Raw genomic sequence first — 19,819 nt, 5'->3', positions numbered from 1 at the left:
CAGACCACGTATCTCGTTTGCGGTGTTTAAAAATCTACGCTCGCATTTTATTTTTTTGAAGTAAACCAAATCAATATCATTCCTTGAAATTTTCACAGAATTTTCTCCGTGCGAAGAGGAAAAATCACAGAAATTTTCAAGACTGGACGTTAAGTAGTTTTTCATTTAAAAAATAAAGTATGACAGGAAGTCTGCGACGTCGCAAACCGAGATACGTGGTTTGGTAGTTTCACCGTCGATATGTGGCTCTCTCTTGACGTCCTAACGTAGGCGGACCTAGACACTTCGAACGGGGGTGGAGTGGGTCCTGGCGGCTCCCCCTAGAAAATTGTCGAAATTTTAAAGCATCTGACAAGCAGTTTGAGTCAATTTTGTCATGAAAAATTAAAAAATACAGGCGTCCTTCCATCTTCTTTCCTCTGTTCCTTCTTTCTTCCTTTTCCCCCTTTTTCCTCCGCCCTTTTCGGGCGAACGGGGGGTGGGGGGGGCTTACGCTCCCTCCGCCCCCCCATTTGGATCCGCACATGCGTCCCAAAGCCCATCAGATCAATCATAAATAATAGTTAGAGCATTAGAACTTAATTCGACCGTACTTACATTGACGTCAATAAAAAGATCCCATAAATTGAGCAGAAATCCTGGGAGAATCAGATCACCAACGTACTCGGTCAACATCGGTGACAACCGCGTGAACTTTCGGAATCAAATATCACACATTGAAAAAATCACCATCAAGTTCACAGTGAACACGACGACTGGGAGCTAGAGAACGATGGCGCTCTTAACACAATAAAAAAAAAAATCACTCGCTTACAACCGCGTGCCGACGCATACGCACTGTCGAAATTATCTTGGAAAGTTTTGATAACACAACAACGTATTTCCAGTTTGAAATTTTCAATGTAAACAGTTACAGCCAGCCCGGACGTCTCGTCGCACAGCACGCCGTGATTAAAGCAAGTGCACCTCTGATGACAGCGCACTCTGTTGCTGGGGAAAACACCTTATGAAAGCTCTTCAAAATAATTACACTTGCAATTAGGAGCCTCCCGCGATGATGCCTTAAAACGAACCCGAACAAAACGCGGACGACACAGTTGAGGTGTCAACTCCTTCGTCTAACGGGAACTTGATACCTCTTGTCCGGATTTTCTACGGCTTCGCACTACCGGTGTTGAACACTATCCAATATTTTTGCCTGCCTCCGGATAAAGAGAAGGTTAAGACTCACGCTGACGAGGGAAAACGCTATGAAATACTGCTGCGTGCGTGTCGCAAATTGAAAAGAAAATTGAGAGCCGGGATAATGAGAAGATCAAAGGGGCTCGTGGATGAAAATGGGAAAACAAGGCTTGCTATTAGATGACACGAAAACGCAAACAGAGTCAGGTGCAGCCTTGGGTGCATCGCGGATGCGCCTAGCCTCAGATTTCAGCGATCGATGTTGCAAGCTTACGCTATAATTACACCAAGTTATGGTCGCGAGTTATGGGTTTTCTGGCCGCCATTACCAGGAACAAGTAACATTGTTTTTAGCTTTTGTTTTCTTAGATTTTTAATTCTTTTCGACAGTTGGATTACATTTTGCAATAAGGACCCACTATCTCTGGCTCTCCCATAAAAGCACGTATCTGCATAGGGAAACCAATGGCACATATGTTGTTTCTAAAATGGGCCAGAAATAGTGGTTCCTTATTGCAAAATGTAATCCAGTTGATAATGACCGGGAGACCTGGTCAATACGTTCCATGATTTGTAATTATTGTGTGTTTTCTCAGCCACGTCCCCGCCTTTTCCTGTCTATTTTTATTCTAGTTATGGAATATACTGTCATTCCAAGGGAAAACGCCTTGTGAGCCTTCGAACGTTGCCAAATTTCTCTAAATAAATCACTATTTTCTTTGGAAACTTGTAAATATTTTTCCTCCAATTTTTCAGTGAATTTTCTTCCTAATATAATCCAAAATATCTGGAGATTCAGGTGAAAAATATGCGTAAATTACCTCAAAATTACATTTTTTATCACGTTGTATTTGGCAATATTGGAAATCTCTTACGGCGTTCTTCCTTGGCACGGCAACATACGCTATCGTGTTATCAGAGAGTGCAGTGACGGCCGAATTCTCAAAATCAAAGTTTCTTCAAAATGTCTTCCATCCAATTTGAATTGACTTGATCAATTCCGCTAAAAGTACAAAATTTGCCCTCTTTGTAAAAATACTCGGGTTGTTAGAGATCGCACCAAGTGCGTAAGAACTGACGTCATTTCCGGAGAAGTAGCAGGAAGACCGGCATGATGTCACGAGAGAGTCATACTTACTGCTGTCTTGTGCAAAATAGAGTTCATTTTTCTGCCAACATCTGCACCTAAAATGTGTTTGTCATTTGTTTGAAACGTAAATAAACAAGAATATCGATTATGGAACTGCACGAATGCATACCTCGGTTTGCGGCGGTGCTTTCCTGACATACTTTCCTTTCCACATGGAGAGGCATACGGCGGTCTTGCCTATAACATGACATTGATATGTCATTTTCTAGTTACAGTTGAAGCCTGCGTTCTTTACCGATTGAACGATAAGTAAAATGGTCCTTCAGATGAATATTGAAATCTTACGAAAAACGGAAAACTAGTTCAGTCAAATGTTCCTCTCGAACTGCAACAGGTCCATCTCCTCATTCGTGGACTTACTGCTAGATATTCAGTATACGACAAAAAGCACACCGCACGCGGTATAAGTATTTAAACGTTTTCTGAAAAACTTATACATTTTTTCTTAAATATTTTATATAGCATTTTAAAACATTTAAAAATAAGTTGTGAGGTGAATGAACCATTTTAAAAGGTTGTGTAGCTGTTAAAGATTTTAAAATGTTTTACTTCGCAACATGAAATATTTCGTAGTTTGATCTCTGCAGTTATTTTGCGAAGTAGAAGTTAGATCTATTACGGTATGATCAAAAATCAGTCTAAAAATTGAGACCAATGTGTCATTAAATTACATCATTCCATCTGATCAGAACACGTACGAGACATTAGGAGATTAAACGACTAGACGTCTTATTGACGACTAAAGATGTTCATTAGAAGGCTCATGTGTTTTTTACGCCAACAAAATATGAACCTCATCCTCATGAGTGAAAACGCTAAGTGCGTCAATTTTTTCGTATGATCGACGGCTATACGCAGACTGTGTATATCATTACATTTTAGTGTACGTTCAAATCGATTTAAGTGCAGACTCCCCATTGACAGCATCGAACGATGGATGAACCGGATGATGAGAGAAGTATCCTAACTCTTAAGCTAATGAGCGTTATACGCATTGCAAGCGTTTAAAAAAAAGTCCATTACTGTTTCGTGCATGAGCGTTGAAAAGTGGAACAAGTTTTTAAAAAAAAGTTTAGAAAAGAAAGAAAGCGAAAAACGACTTCGTTACTCACACTTTTTCATCAAGAAAAGTTGCGGTCATTGCGGTCAGCGTGAAACGGATAGCGCCTACAAGACTGCGTGAATACTTCACGCATTGCGTCCAACACAGTGCGTTCAGCAGCGGTCGGCGTGAAACGCATAGCGCCTACAAGACTGTCTGAATACTTCACGCTTTGCGCCAAACATGGAAGGCCTTGTCCACACAGAGATAGGCTTACAAAACTTAACTTTCGCGCAAAGTTCCGTGAACTTTTGCTAGTAGTGTTGACAGGGCTTTCCCAAAAAATGTGTTCAACACGAGTAAATGCGTCTTATGCACCCCTCTCCCGCTGGCACGGTCACTTGATGGCTTTTATCAAGTTTCAAAACGAATGAGAAGGGGGCGGCAAAATACAGGCGGCTCATGGGCGACAAGTAGGTGAATCCGGCCCTGGCAACAATTTTTAATGAGATTGACGGTAAGGTGCGGTATAATTGGACGTATTTCTGCCAAAGGGAGCTATGTGCATTACGACGTAAGCCCTGTTATGCATACATTCTTATGGGTCTAATTTGATTCACATCGTTTCTTTTAGCAAAAATACGTCTAATTAATACTATCAAAGTCGCGCGGAAGCCAGTAAAATCATCCTGGTGAAGGTATATTTCTGCTTTAATTCATCAGTCATAAACTCTCATGAGAATACGACTATGAGGAGTCCAGTTTACGTAAAACAATAACGTGGAATTGGGTAGGGATAGAGTATTAAAATTGTTATTTTTCAAAAACCCGCATTAATTAATTGACCAATGAGAGAGCATTGTTACCTATGTGCACGATGTTTACCCTTCACTTAAGCCACATGACATTTATTTTTTCCCCTTCCTTGGTAAATAACATTTTTAGGCGAGTCAATGTACCTTTACTCTTTCTTTACATTGATCTTCAAGTTTATAAATAACCCTTACATATTGCAGAATGGTTCAGGAAATACAAGGGTAACAGGTTGACATAGTTCTGAAGCTCTTCTCATCCCTTTTTAACTAGGAATGTTGCTGTCCACCCCAAAACTCCTTAAAATTCGCATCGGCATAGAGGAGGATTAATTTAATACTGTAAGTAAAGCAATGGGTCGAAGCAAAAACGGGAGCAGAGAGATTCAAATCTGAAAATGTAATTAATAGGGGTTCATTTTTGAAACCGTTTCCCATAGGACTTTCTCCAAAATCAATCCACCCTCTCTCACTATACGCATATGATGTGAGGTTCTCCACCTTATTGACGCTACAGAACAAAAATAAAGTGATCGTCAAATGTGCCAGGTATTGAGCATACACACATACATGTATGAATCATCCCATTGGTCGCAAAATTACCTGATCGTAATAGGCCCCGCACAAAAATGAAGGTACGACCCTGAGTATATAGGCTCGGATATTCCGAAAAATAGGGAGGGAGCTGCGATAATGATTAATGATAGGATTATCGCATACTTGCTTTTCTTCGCCGTTTGAAAGTCCCTTCAAATACCTTAGCTGCAACTGTTTATACATAATTGTGAGCAACGAGATTCGATAATAACCGGCGAGTTCGCGTCACGGTGGTAGCTTTCACGCACACTGCATGTGCTCAATTTTGTAGCTGAATAATCTGTTGAACAAGCGCTCGAAAGTGCCTTCAAATACTCTAGATGCAACTTCCTATACATGATTGTGAGCATACATATGTAGACTGCATCGAACATGATGAATGATTATCGATAACAACCGGCGAGTTCGCGTCACAGTGCTTTCACGACTGCTTTTACGCTGCATGAAACTTCCAAACCACGTATCTTGTTTGCGGTGTTTTAAAGTCTCCGTTCCTATTTTGTTTTCTTAAAGAAAAACACCCCTACATAATTTCTTTCTTTGACTGATTCAGTTTTTGCTTTGTACGAAGGAGATAAATCACAGAAGTTTTTATTAATTGACGTTGAGTAGTTCTCCAATGAGAAGTTATAATGACATGAAGTCTGCATCGTCGCAAACCGAAGGTCGCGCTTGGTTTAGGAGTATCACCATGGATGTGCTCTATTTTACAGCAAAAGGGACTGTTGAACATACAGTAATATTCACCGTCATAGCAAGTCTTCAGAGTAATGAACTTGCATTGTGTTAAAATAATCAGAAATTGCCTCAATGAAAAGATCTTTTTAAAAATGGCTTATTGAAAAGTTCCGTGTTACAACACTTACGGTCACATGCACCAATGCTCTGATCAATAATTCATCAAATTGAATCTCATATATTTGAAGGCGCTCTTGGCATCTACACACACGTTCACATTTACCAATTTACCAATTAGAAATGTGCCTACGGGTAAGAATAAGTACCTATTTTTTCGCTATTTGACATTAGTGTGCGTGTGGAACAGTTCACTTTCCATCTTCACGTATGAAAATCCTGGAAATTTATTGAAACAAGGACATCATAAAATATCCGTAATGAAATTTAATACTGCCACATGACATTTATTAGTGTTCTTAAATGAAAGAACTTTAATTAGTTTCTTTCATCACTTGACAAACCATCCACTGGATATGTTTTGTGTTAAGCATGCAAGTTCGGACTTCTTATACTTAAGTATTGGCAGTGCGGAGTTTCCCCGAGGGCAGAGAGGAGAAATATCATGCAGAACGGCGAATCAATTAAAATAAATAAAATAAGTTATTTATATTTGTATGTGCTCTCATGGCTCTCAGGTAAAAATAATACTTTCAGTAAAAAATTAACATTTAGATATAAATGCAAAATACCTACTTATATTCAATTTTAAACGTTAAGTCTTACGTCGCATTATGGTTGTTCGACCATGCAGTTCGATTTAAATAAGAAGAAGAAAGATATGCTCAGGCAAGATCAAACTTTCAGTTTTCATGTACCCTTCTTCTTGAGCTCTTTGATTGGCAAATCAGAACATTTCGCTTTTCTGCCTTTTTATACACTAGTATCATTTACATTGCATAATTAATAAGGGCTCTGCTGCAATTTTTGGGATTAACCTTTTACGAATGGATCATAATCCTTAGGTAAACTAACTGCATTCCAGCTGTATTCCCATAATTCCTTAGCCTTTTCCTGGTCCCGAGCTCTTTTGATGACTACTCTTGGTTTGCAATCGCTGAAAAAAAAAACAACAAATGAATGATTTAAGAGAAAGAAGAAATAAATTGAATACTAAGGAACCAGCCGATAACTGGCCGTAATCAAAGTCCAATATTTTTCTCTTTCATACATTTAGTTTTGATACAGGCAACTTTGTATTATTTTTTATCTTTTTTTCAATCAAAATCTTCTTATCTACTAGTTAATATAGGTAAATAAGAGACTAAAAAATCTGCCTCGAAGAAATGGTTTCGTCTTCTGAATTATCCTGCTCGGAAAGAAAAGTGAGCTGTATTTATCAAATCTTCGGTCGCCAGTCCGTGAAAGCCAATTTTTCGCTGTATCATTAATTTTTATTGACATTCACTGAGAATACCTATCTGCACGGTTCTTGGAGCCGCGACGATTTCATTTTACTCTATACGTTTTCGTGGTGTAGTGGTTATCACATCCGCCTAACACGCGGAAGGTCCCCGGTTCGATCCCGGGCGAAAACAGATTTTTAGTTATTCGTCATTATTTAAAAAAAAAAAAAAAAAAATCACCTATCATGTATGTAGCGATGGCTAATCAAAAATCTTGAAAAAAGAACATTCTTTGTAAAATTATGAAAAAATATTTTAAAAAAGCAGTGAAAGCGAATCCTAAAACGAAAGGATAAATCACATCCATTTTCCAACATGGATAAAAATACTGACTTTCTTAAGATATAGTTGAGAATCAGTCTCTAGTTTGAAAAATCCACTTTATAATTTATACCTCAAACTTTGAAACGGTAAGTATATTTCTTACGCACAAATTCACAAACAGAGCAGTCAAACATTAAATACTGAAAAAAAAAATGCACGCGAGATTTTTTGCAAGATTTTTAAAATTTTATTCTATTTTTCATTTAAATCAGAAGTTTAGATTCTCGGACTATTTTTGGACTAGATACATTTTGCAATTAAGAACTGCAATTGGACTAGATACATTTTGCAATTAAGAACTGCAATATCATTGTTCATCCATAAAAACACTTAGGTCCATAGGGAAAATAATGGTACATACGTTATTTCTAGACTGAGCCGGAAATTGTAGTTCCTAATTGCAAAAGGTGGTCAATTTATGCCAACTTCCCCTTAATGTTGATTCTTACTGAGTGATTTAACCTACCACGGCTTAAATATCTTAATTCGACTGACACTGCACTTATGAAACTCACCAGTAGTAAAGCCCACTTTCTTTTCCCGCTTTTTCATCGAGACAGCAATGTAGAGTTGTTTCAGCACCTTGGCGGGATGATTTAAGGAAAGTTGTGACGTACCGACTTAGAAACACATCTTGAAAAGTCGGAGACACCGTCTTATCCAAATGACGGAACAGATCTGTATGAACTAGCCCAGGATGCAGGCTATAAGTTGTCACTCCCGTGCCTGCAACAAATAGAAAAAAATGGCGACAAAGATTCAGCACAATGATTAGTTCGAAAGTGCGCGAGGAAAGTCGGTGCGCGCCTTCCTCATTTTGGATATGCAACATGGACATCCGTCAAGTTAAAATAGTTGCATGTATCAGGCGTTCATGAATTCTGCAACTACACACGAAAGAATAGGGATGTTGGTTTAACGTTCTGGATGTAAAAAAAGTGTGCGAGAACTCACAAAACGCTAAATTACCCGCTGCCGCAGTTAGTTTTACATTTTGACATTGCTGAAGTAACTGCTGTAGCGGTTAATTAAGCATTTTGTAAGTTCTCGCACACTTTTTTAACATCCAGAATGTTATATCAACTTCTCTTTTTTTGGTGCACCCAATAAGTTTTAAACGCACGAAATTGTGCATTAAATGACGTTTCATGAGCAGTTACTGCGGGTGACTTACCCAATTCCAAAAGGAGGCTTTAGAAAAATGTTTAAAAATTGAGGCGCGTGACTTGAAAGCAATTTTGAGCTTTTCTTGCTGAATGGATTGAACTGCGATTTCAAACACGACAAAAATGTCACGCACTTTTTCCGTAGAATTCCCTAGAGAGAAACAAACCCGGTTTTAATTTGAGGAGAGGCTAGAGATTGGAACCCCCCCCCCCCCCACTTCTCCTAGTTCCCCCATGTTCACATGTAAATATCATGTGTACATCTACATATTTTAGTGTGAAATTATTTACTTACCTTCGAGTTTTCTTGCTAGCTCAGTTGTGAAAAAAATATTTGCTAGCTTGCTTCTGCCATAAGCATCAGTGGGTGAATACGATTTTTCGAGAGTGATATCATCGTAATGCATTTTCCCATCGCCTGTGCAAAGGATGTAATAACTTCATGTGAAAAATGTGTTTGGCTACATTAAAATCTTGAGTTCGGGAAGAAAGCATTAGGTTTTTACAAGATGTGGATCAAGGTTTCTGATAGAGTTAGGCAAAATGCGCTGGGAGTTGAAAAATGTGGAAATCTAAATTGCGAAAAACCTGACTTTAAGTCAAAAATAGGTATCCATTCCATTCCCAGTCCATTGTAAAATAATGTTTTGTTTCATCTATACTTTTTGCGCTGCCTGCGCCTCTATGCATTTCGAATGCGTAAACAAGGCATAATGTTTAGAATAATGCTTTCGACAGTTCATCCGTAAGAGATTTTCAGACTTGTGCGGGTTATGATCTAATTTCAATTTTGTTGAGAGATCTCGATATTATATCTTGTGTTGCGCAAGCTGTTCAATAAACCCGATACCTTATGATATTATTTTAAAACTCTCGTTATCAATCCTACCCTTAAACATCCCTACATCCTTACGCAGTCGTCAGTGCTGAACCCTTTCAAATTCGCTGGGTCAAAGCTTCAAGCCACAATTCTGTGTACGAGCATTTAAATTCAATTGTTAAGAAAAGGAGCAACAGCACTGGCAACATTGAACAGTGCTTTTATCTGACTTCTTCAATTTTGGTCCTCCAACTTTGATTTGCTACCAAAGCGTAATTTTTGGAATTTTTAGGTATTCTTTGCGTCAAATAATACAGAAATAATCCCTTTCAAGCTGTGGCATTGTAATCTCGTTTTATTGCTCATTTTTAAACACATTTCATCAAAATTCACCAGTTTTAGCGGGAGAAATGGCGCTCAATGATTCCTGCTCATTACGTGGAAAAATCATGGCACTTTCAAACACCAAAGATTCAATCCCTGGTAAAAATTGGCAGTAGAATCTGTGTTCCAAAATACCACAGACCTACAGCCGGCTGTAAGATTTCCAATAGCTTCTATAGCCGACAACACAATTTCTTATAGCCTTTTATAGCCGATGGCGACTAAGCAACAGCCTGGCGATAAAGTGTATGCTAATCGTTACTAATTCCGGATGCTAGGACTTAGCGAGTTTTTGGACTACCGCTCTCTTCTTGGGCCGTAGTATCTTGATTTACTTTGCGAGGAAAGCTCCGTACTTTTGAAGGATGCCTGCCATTCCTAATATGTTGGAGCGCCTTTAATTTCGTATGATACTGTGCAATACCTCTGGTGTGAAATAATTGCTTCAAGCGCCGTGATACGCCGCGGCGCGGCGCGGCGGGCGGGCAGCCAGCGCGAGACGCGCATTGGCGCCTACAAACCTAACAGGGATACTTCACGCATTGCGCAATGCGTGAAGTATCCCTGTTAGGTTTGTAGGCGCCAGTGCGCCACCGCTCCGCTTCGTGTTAGACTCTAGTATTTAATCTCGTGAAGTCAGTGTTTTTCAACTCGTGACTTTGAAATGTTTGCACACTCTGTATGGATTATTCTCATTTCAATTGATGAAAAAAAAATATGTAGTAAAGGAAAGTATAATGTGCGTTTTGTAAATATTAAGGTGATTCCGCACAAACTAATGTATTTACAAAGCACACGAATTTCTACACAATTTCTTATAGCCTTTTATAGCAGATGGCGAAAAAGCAACGGCCAGGCGATCAAGTGTAAAGCCCGGCGATAGGAATTATAGCCCGGCTGTATAATTTTTTATCGCTTCGTGTAGCCCGGCCGTATGATTTTTTCCACTTTCTACAGCCAGCTATATGATTTTCTATCGTCTCCTTCAGTCGGCTATAAGAACTCCTATGGTATTTTGAAACGTAGCTCCTATCGCCAATTTTTACCAGGGATTACTGGATATTTTAACACATACGTATATTTAGGTAAAATCAAAACAAGTTAGAGTCTTCTTTTTTTCGTATTTCTCATCATCTCCTCCTTTTTTTTCTTCTCCTCTTTTTCATTTTCTTCTCCTTCTCCCGATTTCTAAAGTTCCTCATCCGAAATTCTTACGATTTGAGTCCGTCATATTAAGGTCTATTTCAAATATAAGTTAACCCCCTTTTAACTGCCTGCGTGAAGAGCAGTTTTGCCTTGGTTTTCGCACAACCTAATAGATTAGCTTAATTTCGTATAGAATGGAATCTACCTAACTTCGTTTTTAAATAAATCCACTAAAAATGTCTCAAAAAATAAATTAAAAAATAAAATTGCAGGTCCTTACCCCACATATGAGCCAATGATGCGATGGTAACAATCCTTGCTGGAGCAGACCTGATTATCCTCGGTAACAACAGCAAGGTGAATAAAAAATGCCCCAAATGATTTGTTCCGAATTGAAGTTCATGACCATCTTCGGTCAGCTCTCGAGGGCATGCGAAAACACCTGAATAAAAAATTTCATACGAACTAAAGTGAACACAGCTTCTCAATATGTTCAGGAAATGATTGGAAAAGGGGGAAGAGGATAATGAATGATAAATTATATGTTTATAATTCTACATCCTCAATTCATTTTTTATCTATTCATTTATTGTGTATAGAGATCAAGTCAATTGTATATAAGTCTACTTGTATCTTAATTTAGTCGAATGTAAAATCTAGCATCTACTTTTATGCGGAGAAATTGTGTTTTTACCGCATGCACCTGGCGTTAAACACAGTATTATACTTTTGTGATGGCAAGGATAATGTTCATTTAAGGAAAATTCCCCCATGCATACACGTGCACCTACTTTACGATCGAAATCATAATTAGAAAAGAACTGAATATTTATTCAGTTCTTCTCTAATTATGATACATCCGCACTAAGGAGGCCGTGCGAGCATTCGTATTTTGCATTTCGTAATTTACTCAATTTTTAGGGGAGATAGTATGATTTGTCCTTTAAATTTTGGAGTATTCTTAATCAAATTTTGAATGAAGTTGTTTTTAAAAAAAAATAAATAAAAGCACTTCACAATTATTTTCCAGAAAATACGTCTTCCGTCTAGAGAAATTTGGCCGCAACAGAATATCTACACACTAGTCCAGTCAAATAAGCCATGAAAGGGGCCATAGCCTGCAAAAATCCCGGGTAGCAATGTTTTCATCGATTCCTATGTAATTTTTGACGCTGAATCCGAATTTCAACTTTGCGCCATTAAATTCGGACCGGAAAGTTGCCAAATTTGGCAAAAATGGCCTAAAATCGGCATTTTTTGCGGATTATGGCCTGTAACTCGCCAAAAATTGATCTGACGACAAAATTAGTTTTTTTCAGAAATAAAGCTCGTTAAATTTCCTATAAAAGAGATCCTATACATTTTTTGCCTAAGGGCAAAATTAAGCGCGCTGGCGGGCGCCAAACTTTGAAAAATGAGTGAAAATTGCGTTTTTTTGCGGATTATGGCCTGTAACTCGCTAAAAATTGATCTGACGACAAAAGTAGTTTTTCAGAAATAAAGCTCGTTAAATTTCCTATAAAAGAGGTCCTATACAATTTTTGCCTACGGGCAAAATTAAGCGCGCTGGCGGGCGCCAAACTTTGAAAAATGAGCGAAAATTGCGGGGTTTTTTTGCGGTTTTTGCTTTATGTCTCCTTTTTTACCCGTCCGCAGAGTAATTTCTGGACAAATTAAGTAAAGATAATAAAATTTACACTGAGTTCCATGAATCGATGTGAAAAATAAGGAGCCCAACACATTGCAGTGTTGCCAAAATTACCTAAAATTGTTTGTTGGCGGTTTTGGACCATTTAATTGCCTTATTATCCGTCTATTTGTTTAGTCTCCATTTTGTAAAGCGGGGATAATGAATCGAAATCAGCGGAAAGGAGGATGAAATAATTCTTTGTCACATTTTTTTTCATCAGAATGAGGTGGGAACACTTCAGAGGGTCGTGCGTCCACTAAAGTGCTCTATCGTGACACTTGTAGTGCAGTTGCGCCAGGACATCGAGCTCCTTGAAAATGGCATAGATCGAAAAATGCAAAGTATGAAATTAGTTTGGCAATTTATATAAAATTGATTAACTTCATTTTATATAAAAGTAACTTACATATTAAGGCAGAATATAAAAATATAATTATTAGTACTTGCTTCCACTCCACCCAAGAGGTCCAGTGCATGGCGCGTTTTATTTTTGCGTGGTGTCCCCACAACCTGAGACCAAGTTTTTCACGAAACTTAAATTCTTAAAAATTACTCTTCTCAAAAATGGTAGGTATGTTTTAGTTATTATTGCCTTACATATAAACACGTGCACGCGTACATTCACATTCAGTCACTCAATCATCAGCGGCCAAGAAAAGACATTCAAAATCGGCCATTTCCAACCTCGGCCAAATCTTCCTAATATTTTCAGGGTTGATAGAGGAATACTTCCCAAGTCCAAAACACTGACGATTTTTGAATTTGGATAATTATGGCGGGTTAAAGTTAAAACTTTATACGGGCATATCTCGTGAACGGTTTGTCGTAGAGAGATGGTCTTGGTCTCAAAATTTAGAGAAAATTATCAGATTTTAGCTGGTATTCACGAAATTGGTCCATTTTGAAATTTTCATCCATTGTTGCCACGTTGCCGTAGCTCAAAATCTCAATTTTTTACATTTTGAGCCGCAACGTTGCAGGGAACGCACGAAAAATTACAAAACTATTATTTTATGAAAGTAGACCGTCTAAGCTTTAAAAGAAGCTCAAGATCATCCATCCAGCAACTGCACTACAAGTGTCACGATAGAGCACTTTAGTGGACGCACGACCCTCTGAAGTGTTCCCACCTCATTCTGATGAAAAAAAATGTGACAAAGAATTATTTCATCCTCCTTTCCGCTGATTTCGATTCATTATCCCCGCTTTACAAAATGGAGACTAAACAAATAGACGGATAATAAGGCAATTAAATGGTCCAAAGCCGCCAACAAACAATTTTAGGTAATTTTGGCAACACTGCAATGTATTTGGCTCCTTATTTTTCACATCGATTCATGGAACTCAATGTAAATTTTATTATTTTTACTTAATTTGTCCAGAAATTACTCTGCGGACGGGTAAAAAAGGAGACATAAAGCAAAAACCGCAAAAAACCCCGCAATTTTCGCTCATTTTTCAAAGTTTGGCGCCCGCCAGCGCGCTTAATTTTGCCCGTAGGCAAAATTGTATAGGACCTCTTTTATAGGAAATTTAACGAGCTTTATTTCTGAAAAACTACTTTTGTCGTCAGATCAATTTTTAGCGAGTTACAGGCCATAATCCGCAAAAAAACGCAATTTTCACTCATTTTTCAAAGTTTGGCGCCCGCCAGCGCGCTTAATTTTGCCCTTAGGCAAAAAATGTATAGGATCTCTTTTATAGGAAATTTAACGAGCTTTATTTCTGAAAATAACTAATTTTGTCGTCAGATCAATTTTTGGCGAGTTACAGGCCATAATCCGCAAAAAATGCCGATTTTAGGCCATTTTTGCCAAATTTGGCAACTTTCCGGTCCGAATTTAATGGCGCAAAGTTGAAATTCGGATTCAGCGTCAAAAATTACATAGGAATCGATGAAAACATTGCTACCCGGGATTTTTGCAGGCTCTTTTCCTTGTTTGCCTGGACTAACACGGTTTTTCCTAAGCATGGCAAAAAGATGGTAAGATCGTAAACTTCAGGAGCTTCAATCAGTTTTGAATTCCGCTTGTAAAAAAAAACCAGTCAAAAAGCGAAAAATGCCGAGTTGGGTAGTTTCATTTTGATCCGTGCTCTAGGTTTTCTTTGAGGGAGGGGGGAGGGGGGGATTCGGCTGAAAAGATGCACAATCTAAACATCTATTCAAGTGCTTTATTCCTTTCAGCAAAATCAGCACGTACACATGTATGCGTTTTGAAAGACCCAACTAGCCATTATTGTCATTATTTTTTTATTTTATTTTTTTTTTTTTTCATTTTTGGGGTGATTCTTTTTTTTGGTCTCGAATTTAACGAAGACTTTTGAGGAGAACACAAGCGCTGTGGACCTAAAATTCCAACTTTGTGTACTGACTCCTTAAACCGCGGAAGAGAATCGTAAACTTGTTGACTACTCATTAGTGCATCGAGCATGTAAGAGAATGACACGTAAGAACTGATCTGGTGTCTAAGAAGATCTGAAAAATGTCCTCGACATCAAGACATCGTTATTTAAACATGAGCTGTAATTATCAGATAGTCATCCTGCACGTCCTATTGCATGGGGGGGGGGGGGGGGGGTTTCTAGGGTGTGGTAACATAGTACACACTGAAAGATTCGTCTGCCTTGGGTGTTTTCCCCCCTTTTTTTCGCTCTCAATCGCTGTGAAGTTTTCAACACCACTCAGCCGCAGAATAGCGCTGGCCGCTATAATGATAATTCAACAAGAACCGGTTTTTCTTGTATTTATGTTGGTATGCACAGCTTTTGTAGGTTTTGTTACTGGAAAATTTGCGAGAGTTTTCCTTCCAGAAATAAAGCTGGAGCATTTATCTTATTTATATAAATCCCCGACCTCGTGACTACGCGACTGGCCGGTGGAGAGTAATCGTTGGCGAAAATAAGTTCCAAAAACGGGTTTTAAAAATGAAAGGACCGTCCACAGTGTCCCTTGAGCATAAACATTTAGCTTTGGCAAAATTTAACCACATTTTCTCGAATTTCCTAATTATCGTTCTCTAACTTCGAAATGATGGGGAAGGGTCAAATTTTTGGTGTTTTTTCCCCCTTCATGGTACAGAATTATCCTCACTAGGCTATGTTTTAGTTACATCATTTTTACTTAGATATACCGTAAATACCATTAATTGGCTTAAACCGTCATGGATAAAATTGATTTTACCTGCATTGTTGACGAGAAAGTGGATGTGCTTTTCTGAAGCCAGGATATCATCTGCGCATTTGCGGATCGACTTAAACGACGCTAGGTTGAGTTTTTTAACAACAATTTCGCCAACATTCAAGAGGCCCTTAGTCTCGTGCTTGATGTCCTTTTCAGCTGATTTAGCTTTTTCTAAGTTCCGGCAAGCCATGATCACACGTGCACCTAAACATTTTATCGAAGTTTAAAATTAAAATTAGCCGTAGACATAAGTTTGCAATTAAATGTAATTGCGCGTGCCAAAAAATTTACCATCACAGAAAAAAAAAATATTAAACATTACGATTCTGAAGTGGCAATAAATGCCACGATTCATTTGATACGTTATTGATTTAATCAATTAAGGATACAAATTTTCTTCTAAAATTATTTGTGGTGGCTGATTTTCTTTCTTCCTGTCTTGATATTTCAATCTTTCTTCCCATTTTGTAACAAAATCTGTACTCCACTCACATCACAGAGATGTGAATGGCGCCAAAGTTGCTCAGGTACCTCCATAAAAGGAGCAAATTCCACTGCTCCTACCCTCCACTGCTCCTCTTTCTCTTCATTGTAATTTCATCAAAATTCTGAGAAAAATTTCCCTTCAAACCAGTATCAGTCTAAATAGTTGTCGGATGAAATTTTGCAAGGTCGCAGTGCAATTAAGCCCCTCTGACTCTCTCCATTTTAATCTGACGTAACAGCAGTGCGAAAAAAAAAATATATATATTCTCTCTCTTCATGGCTTACCTCTTTTGTAAAATTCCAAAGCGGTTTCTCTGCCAATTCCTGTATTGCACCCCGTTATGACGACCACTTTACCATCCAATCTCGCCTTGCTTTTGCATTTGCCGCCGAATAAACATGTCATCTTTGACAACCGAAAAAAAGGAAGAAAAAAAGAAAGTGTTAAATTCACTTTTAAAGCAAATTATTCTAGACCAGTAACATATTCTGCATGCTCCATTGTGGCGTAGGTATACCACCCAACAATATCCACTCCGTTAGAAAAAAGCGATCTCCTGAGGTCCATACCTTCATTTTTAGCGCATAGGCAATAAATCTACCTGTTATCGCAAATAAAACGAAGCAAATGCCTATTTGCAAATCTCACATCTTTGTAGCTCCATCAGCTTTGATTGAATGGATGAAAAATATTGTAAACCTATTGGTATGTGTTGTTAATTTGGTGTGCGCCTTCATTTTCGCCGTATGGGCAACAAACTTACCGGGAAGCGCGAATAGTTATCTATTCTAAAACACTCAGTTTTATCGATCCATAATTTTTGGTGAACGTATGAACAATATTGTGAACTTTGTACCTGTGAGTCGCCTTCAATTTAGCCGCATAGGCAACAAACCTACTGGGAGGCGCGAATAGTCATCTAATCAAAGAACATACACTCACTCCGCTCCACAAGCTTTGAATAAACAGGGCTGTAGGCTTTTTGTCCTCAAGGTATATCTTCCGGGGGAATTGAAGCCCATCGTTAGGTAATGCTTGGAAAAAAATAATATTGTATGAAACTGAAATAAGAAATTTCTCACCGAATTTGCTGCTCCGTCTCTTAGATAATGCCATGCCCAAATGAAAACGTCGCACATCTTGATCGATTTCTGCTCCTCTTGTCAAAGAAAGTTCTGGCTCATAATTACCAGGTTTAACTCGTATTGATATCGATGACAATCTTAGAGAGCTCTAAAAGCCTTTATTTCCGAGGTCGATTTTGCGAGCTGTAAAGGAAACAATGTTTGCAGTTAGTTTGAAGAATTTTTGTAGTTCACGGTTCGAAAACTTCTATCTTGGCGAAAGATTTCATTTTCCAGACGGTTTTATTATGTTTGCCATGAGATATTGTTAAGAAACTTTTTAGATATGGCCACAATAAGCTAAATAAAGTAGAATTAGATCAAGTTGACTGAATCCTATTCTGCCGTGCTAAGAAAGAACGCCGTATGGGCCTCCAGACGTTGCCGAATCTCCTTGGACAAATCACGAATTTTGTGAATAATTTGTAAGACAATGTCTTCCAAATTTAGAGAACTTTGCTTGTACGTAGTGTTGTGTTCCGCGTTGATGAGGATGACTCAAGTCGGCGAGGATCACTGGGAACACGAACGAACGGGAAACTCACAGTTACGAGGATGCAAAAGATTTATCTTGGACGAGAGACAGACGACTGGTGCACACAGTCATGACATGATGGACAACAGACGGCAAATATGGCGCTGACAGTGTAATCAAAACTGCATTTATTACAGGTAGGTAATTTAATCGAAAGTGTTTGAAAATGTCAAGGAAAAGTTCTTCAAAAATAAATGTTTTCTTGAAGGCAATTTGGCAACATCCGAATGCTCATACGCAGTTTTTTCTCAGCACGATGGATGACAGTAATATTCATTATGACGACATTAAAACGAGCCAAGTTACTATAAAAAATAATGAGAAGAGAGGGAATGAAAAATGAATTTTTAATCACTTAATTAGATGTTTGGAAGTAAAATTAGCGCCGAGAATAACTAAATATCCAAATAGCTAAAGCTTGTAAAAAGTCCTATTTATAAAATAAATGAGGGGAAAACCGTACATAATTACCTAAATGTTTAGTCACCTTGTCACTTCATTTCGTGTATAGCGGTGGATACGGCTGATGAATCTTGTAGTGTATCTATATAACTTATTTTTTGAAGCACAGAATGAAGATCGTCACAGTCACTATAAATAAGTAACGTACACTATTTAATCGAATTTCTTTTTAAATATATGTTTTAATAAAAATATGAAAAAAGGAAGAACTTTAAAATTATGAACTTAATTATGAAATTTATGAACTTTAAAATTTTGCTATTTCCCCGTAGAGAGCCCGATTTAAAACACGAAATTTGACGAGAAACACCGCGAAGTTATTTCATTGGAAAATCAAAATCAAATTGATATTTTTTGTGTTAATGTCGCACAAATGTAAGTACATGCCAGAGAGAGTTAAAGCCGCGTTATAAACGGTGCCACAATTTATTTACTGAATTGCGTCTTGATCGAGAGCAATCACTACGAAATACAACATCACAGGAAAGCAAATTATTAGCGATTACAGCAGCATAGCTTTACATACGGGAGAAAGGCCGTCCTCGCAGTCCGACTGAAAAAAATGATCTGGTTCAAGATTCGCGAGGATTCGGCTGCGAGGTGATCGGAAATAAAGCAAGGTCAATTCCAAGTCCAAGGCCTAAGGCCACCAAATGATGAACGAATCTCTATTAAGACGAAATGTGTAAGTCTAGAGGTCATTGAGCCTTTCGCTTTATTGTTATTTTGTAATTAAAAAGCTACTGCACGAAGATTGGAATCACAATGCGTGAATGATGCATTGGAGAGCGCGCAAGCCAATCTTGGGTGGGAAATCCTCTCAAAATCTCCCATACTACCGTGCCATGAAAAACCGCCGCGTGGGCGTACGGAATTTACCATAATATCTTTAATTAAATACGGATTTTCTGGAGAACCTTTTGAATTTTTTACAGTATTTAATTCGCAAGTGAATCTACCTACAGTTTATAAAAATTTCTTAAAACTGTCTTTTACAAATGTTTTTTGCGGTGCAGTTCACATGCAATCTCTTTTCTTTCAATTAGATTAGTATGCGTAAATAATTGGCCTCCAAGCCGTTCGACTGCCTGAACAGGTTCCGATAATTTGCAATACAAATGAAAAGCGTTAAGAAAAATGAAACTATACTAAGCAGTTCTAGTCATATGGTGATGCAGGATGACCTGATAATTGATGGTCGGGCTTTAAAAAAATAGAAAATGATGGCTGGAAATTTGGTAACAGTCGGAAGTTCATCAGACGTTTTTCCTCAGCAAGGCAGCATAGTTTTCATCCCTAAACTACGATTCCATTTTCATCGCAAAATAAGGATGATGCTGCTACAAATAGCGTAACAGTTAGAGCGCCGCATCGATTGGAAACGAATAAGCTGCTAGTTCGCCTTCAAAGGCGATGCGACGCAACCCAGCCCCACTCCGAAGTTAATCAAGTTGTATCCACCTATTCGCTGCATTCCGAATGTTTCTACACATCCTGAGATGGACATGGGCAGTACTGCCTTGCTAAGGGAAAAAGCCGTATGAGTCGACAGACGTTGCCAAATTTCTTTTGATAA

General features: G+C 38.3%; 2 protein-coding genes and 1 non-coding gene across 5 annotated transcripts in view; 1 reads left to right on the top strand and 2 right to left on the bottom strand.

Annotated features, from left to right (window-relative positions):
- The window catches only part of LOC109037462 (retinol dehydrogenase 12), a 46,566-nt gene extending 45,273 nt beyond the window's left edge, over positions 1-1,293 (bottom strand). Inside the window, exon 1 of the mRNA XM_019052142.2 lies at positions 598-1,293. Within this exon, the coding sequence (XP_018907687.2) occupies positions 598-675 (78 nt within the window). The 5' untranslated portion in view covers positions 676-1,293. The remainder of the gene's footprint in view (positions 1-597) is intronic.
- A 4,809-nt stretch (positions 1,294-6,102) lies between these two features.
- On the bottom strand, positions 6,103-18,804 carry LOC109037520 (retinol dehydrogenase 12). 3 transcript variants are annotated; one of them, XM_019052239.2, is made up of 8 exons: positions 18,253-18,804; positions 17,205-17,390; positions 16,407-16,527; positions 15,636-15,839; positions 11,045-11,206; positions 8,710-8,832; positions 7,764-7,974; positions 6,103-6,575 (listed from the first exon to the last, which is right to left on the bottom strand). In XM_019052239.2, exons 2-8 carry the CDS (start codon positions 17,259-17,261, stop codon positions 6,452-6,454), a joined length of 1,002 nt encoding a protein of 333 aa, XP_018907784.2. In that variant the 5' UTR covers positions 17,262-17,390; positions 18,253-18,804; the 3' UTR covers positions 6,103-6,451. The 3 variants fall into 3 exon arrangements, with proteins under 3 accessions (XP_018907784.2, XP_072156700.1, XP_072156701.1); XM_072300599.1 differs by lacking the exon at positions 18,253-18,804 and adding an exon at positions 17,713-17,847; XM_072300600.1 differs by lacking the exon at positions 18,253-18,804 and adding an exon at positions 17,792-17,810.
- On the top strand, positions 6,984-7,056 carry TRNAV-AAC (transfer RNA valine (anticodon AAC)). The gene has a single exon. It is a non-coding gene; the product is annotated as a tRNA-Val (tRNA).
- Positions 18,805-19,819: the final 1,015 nt, after the last annotated feature.

Source organism: Bemisia tabaci, chromosome 5, assembly GCF_918797505.1.
Source record: "Bemisia tabaci chromosome 5, PGI_BMITA_v3".
Taxonomy (NCBI): Eukaryota; Metazoa; Arthropoda; class Insecta; order Hemiptera; family Aleyrodidae; genus Bemisia; species Bemisia tabaci.
This window is presented reverse-complemented; position numbering and strand designations above follow the sequence as displayed.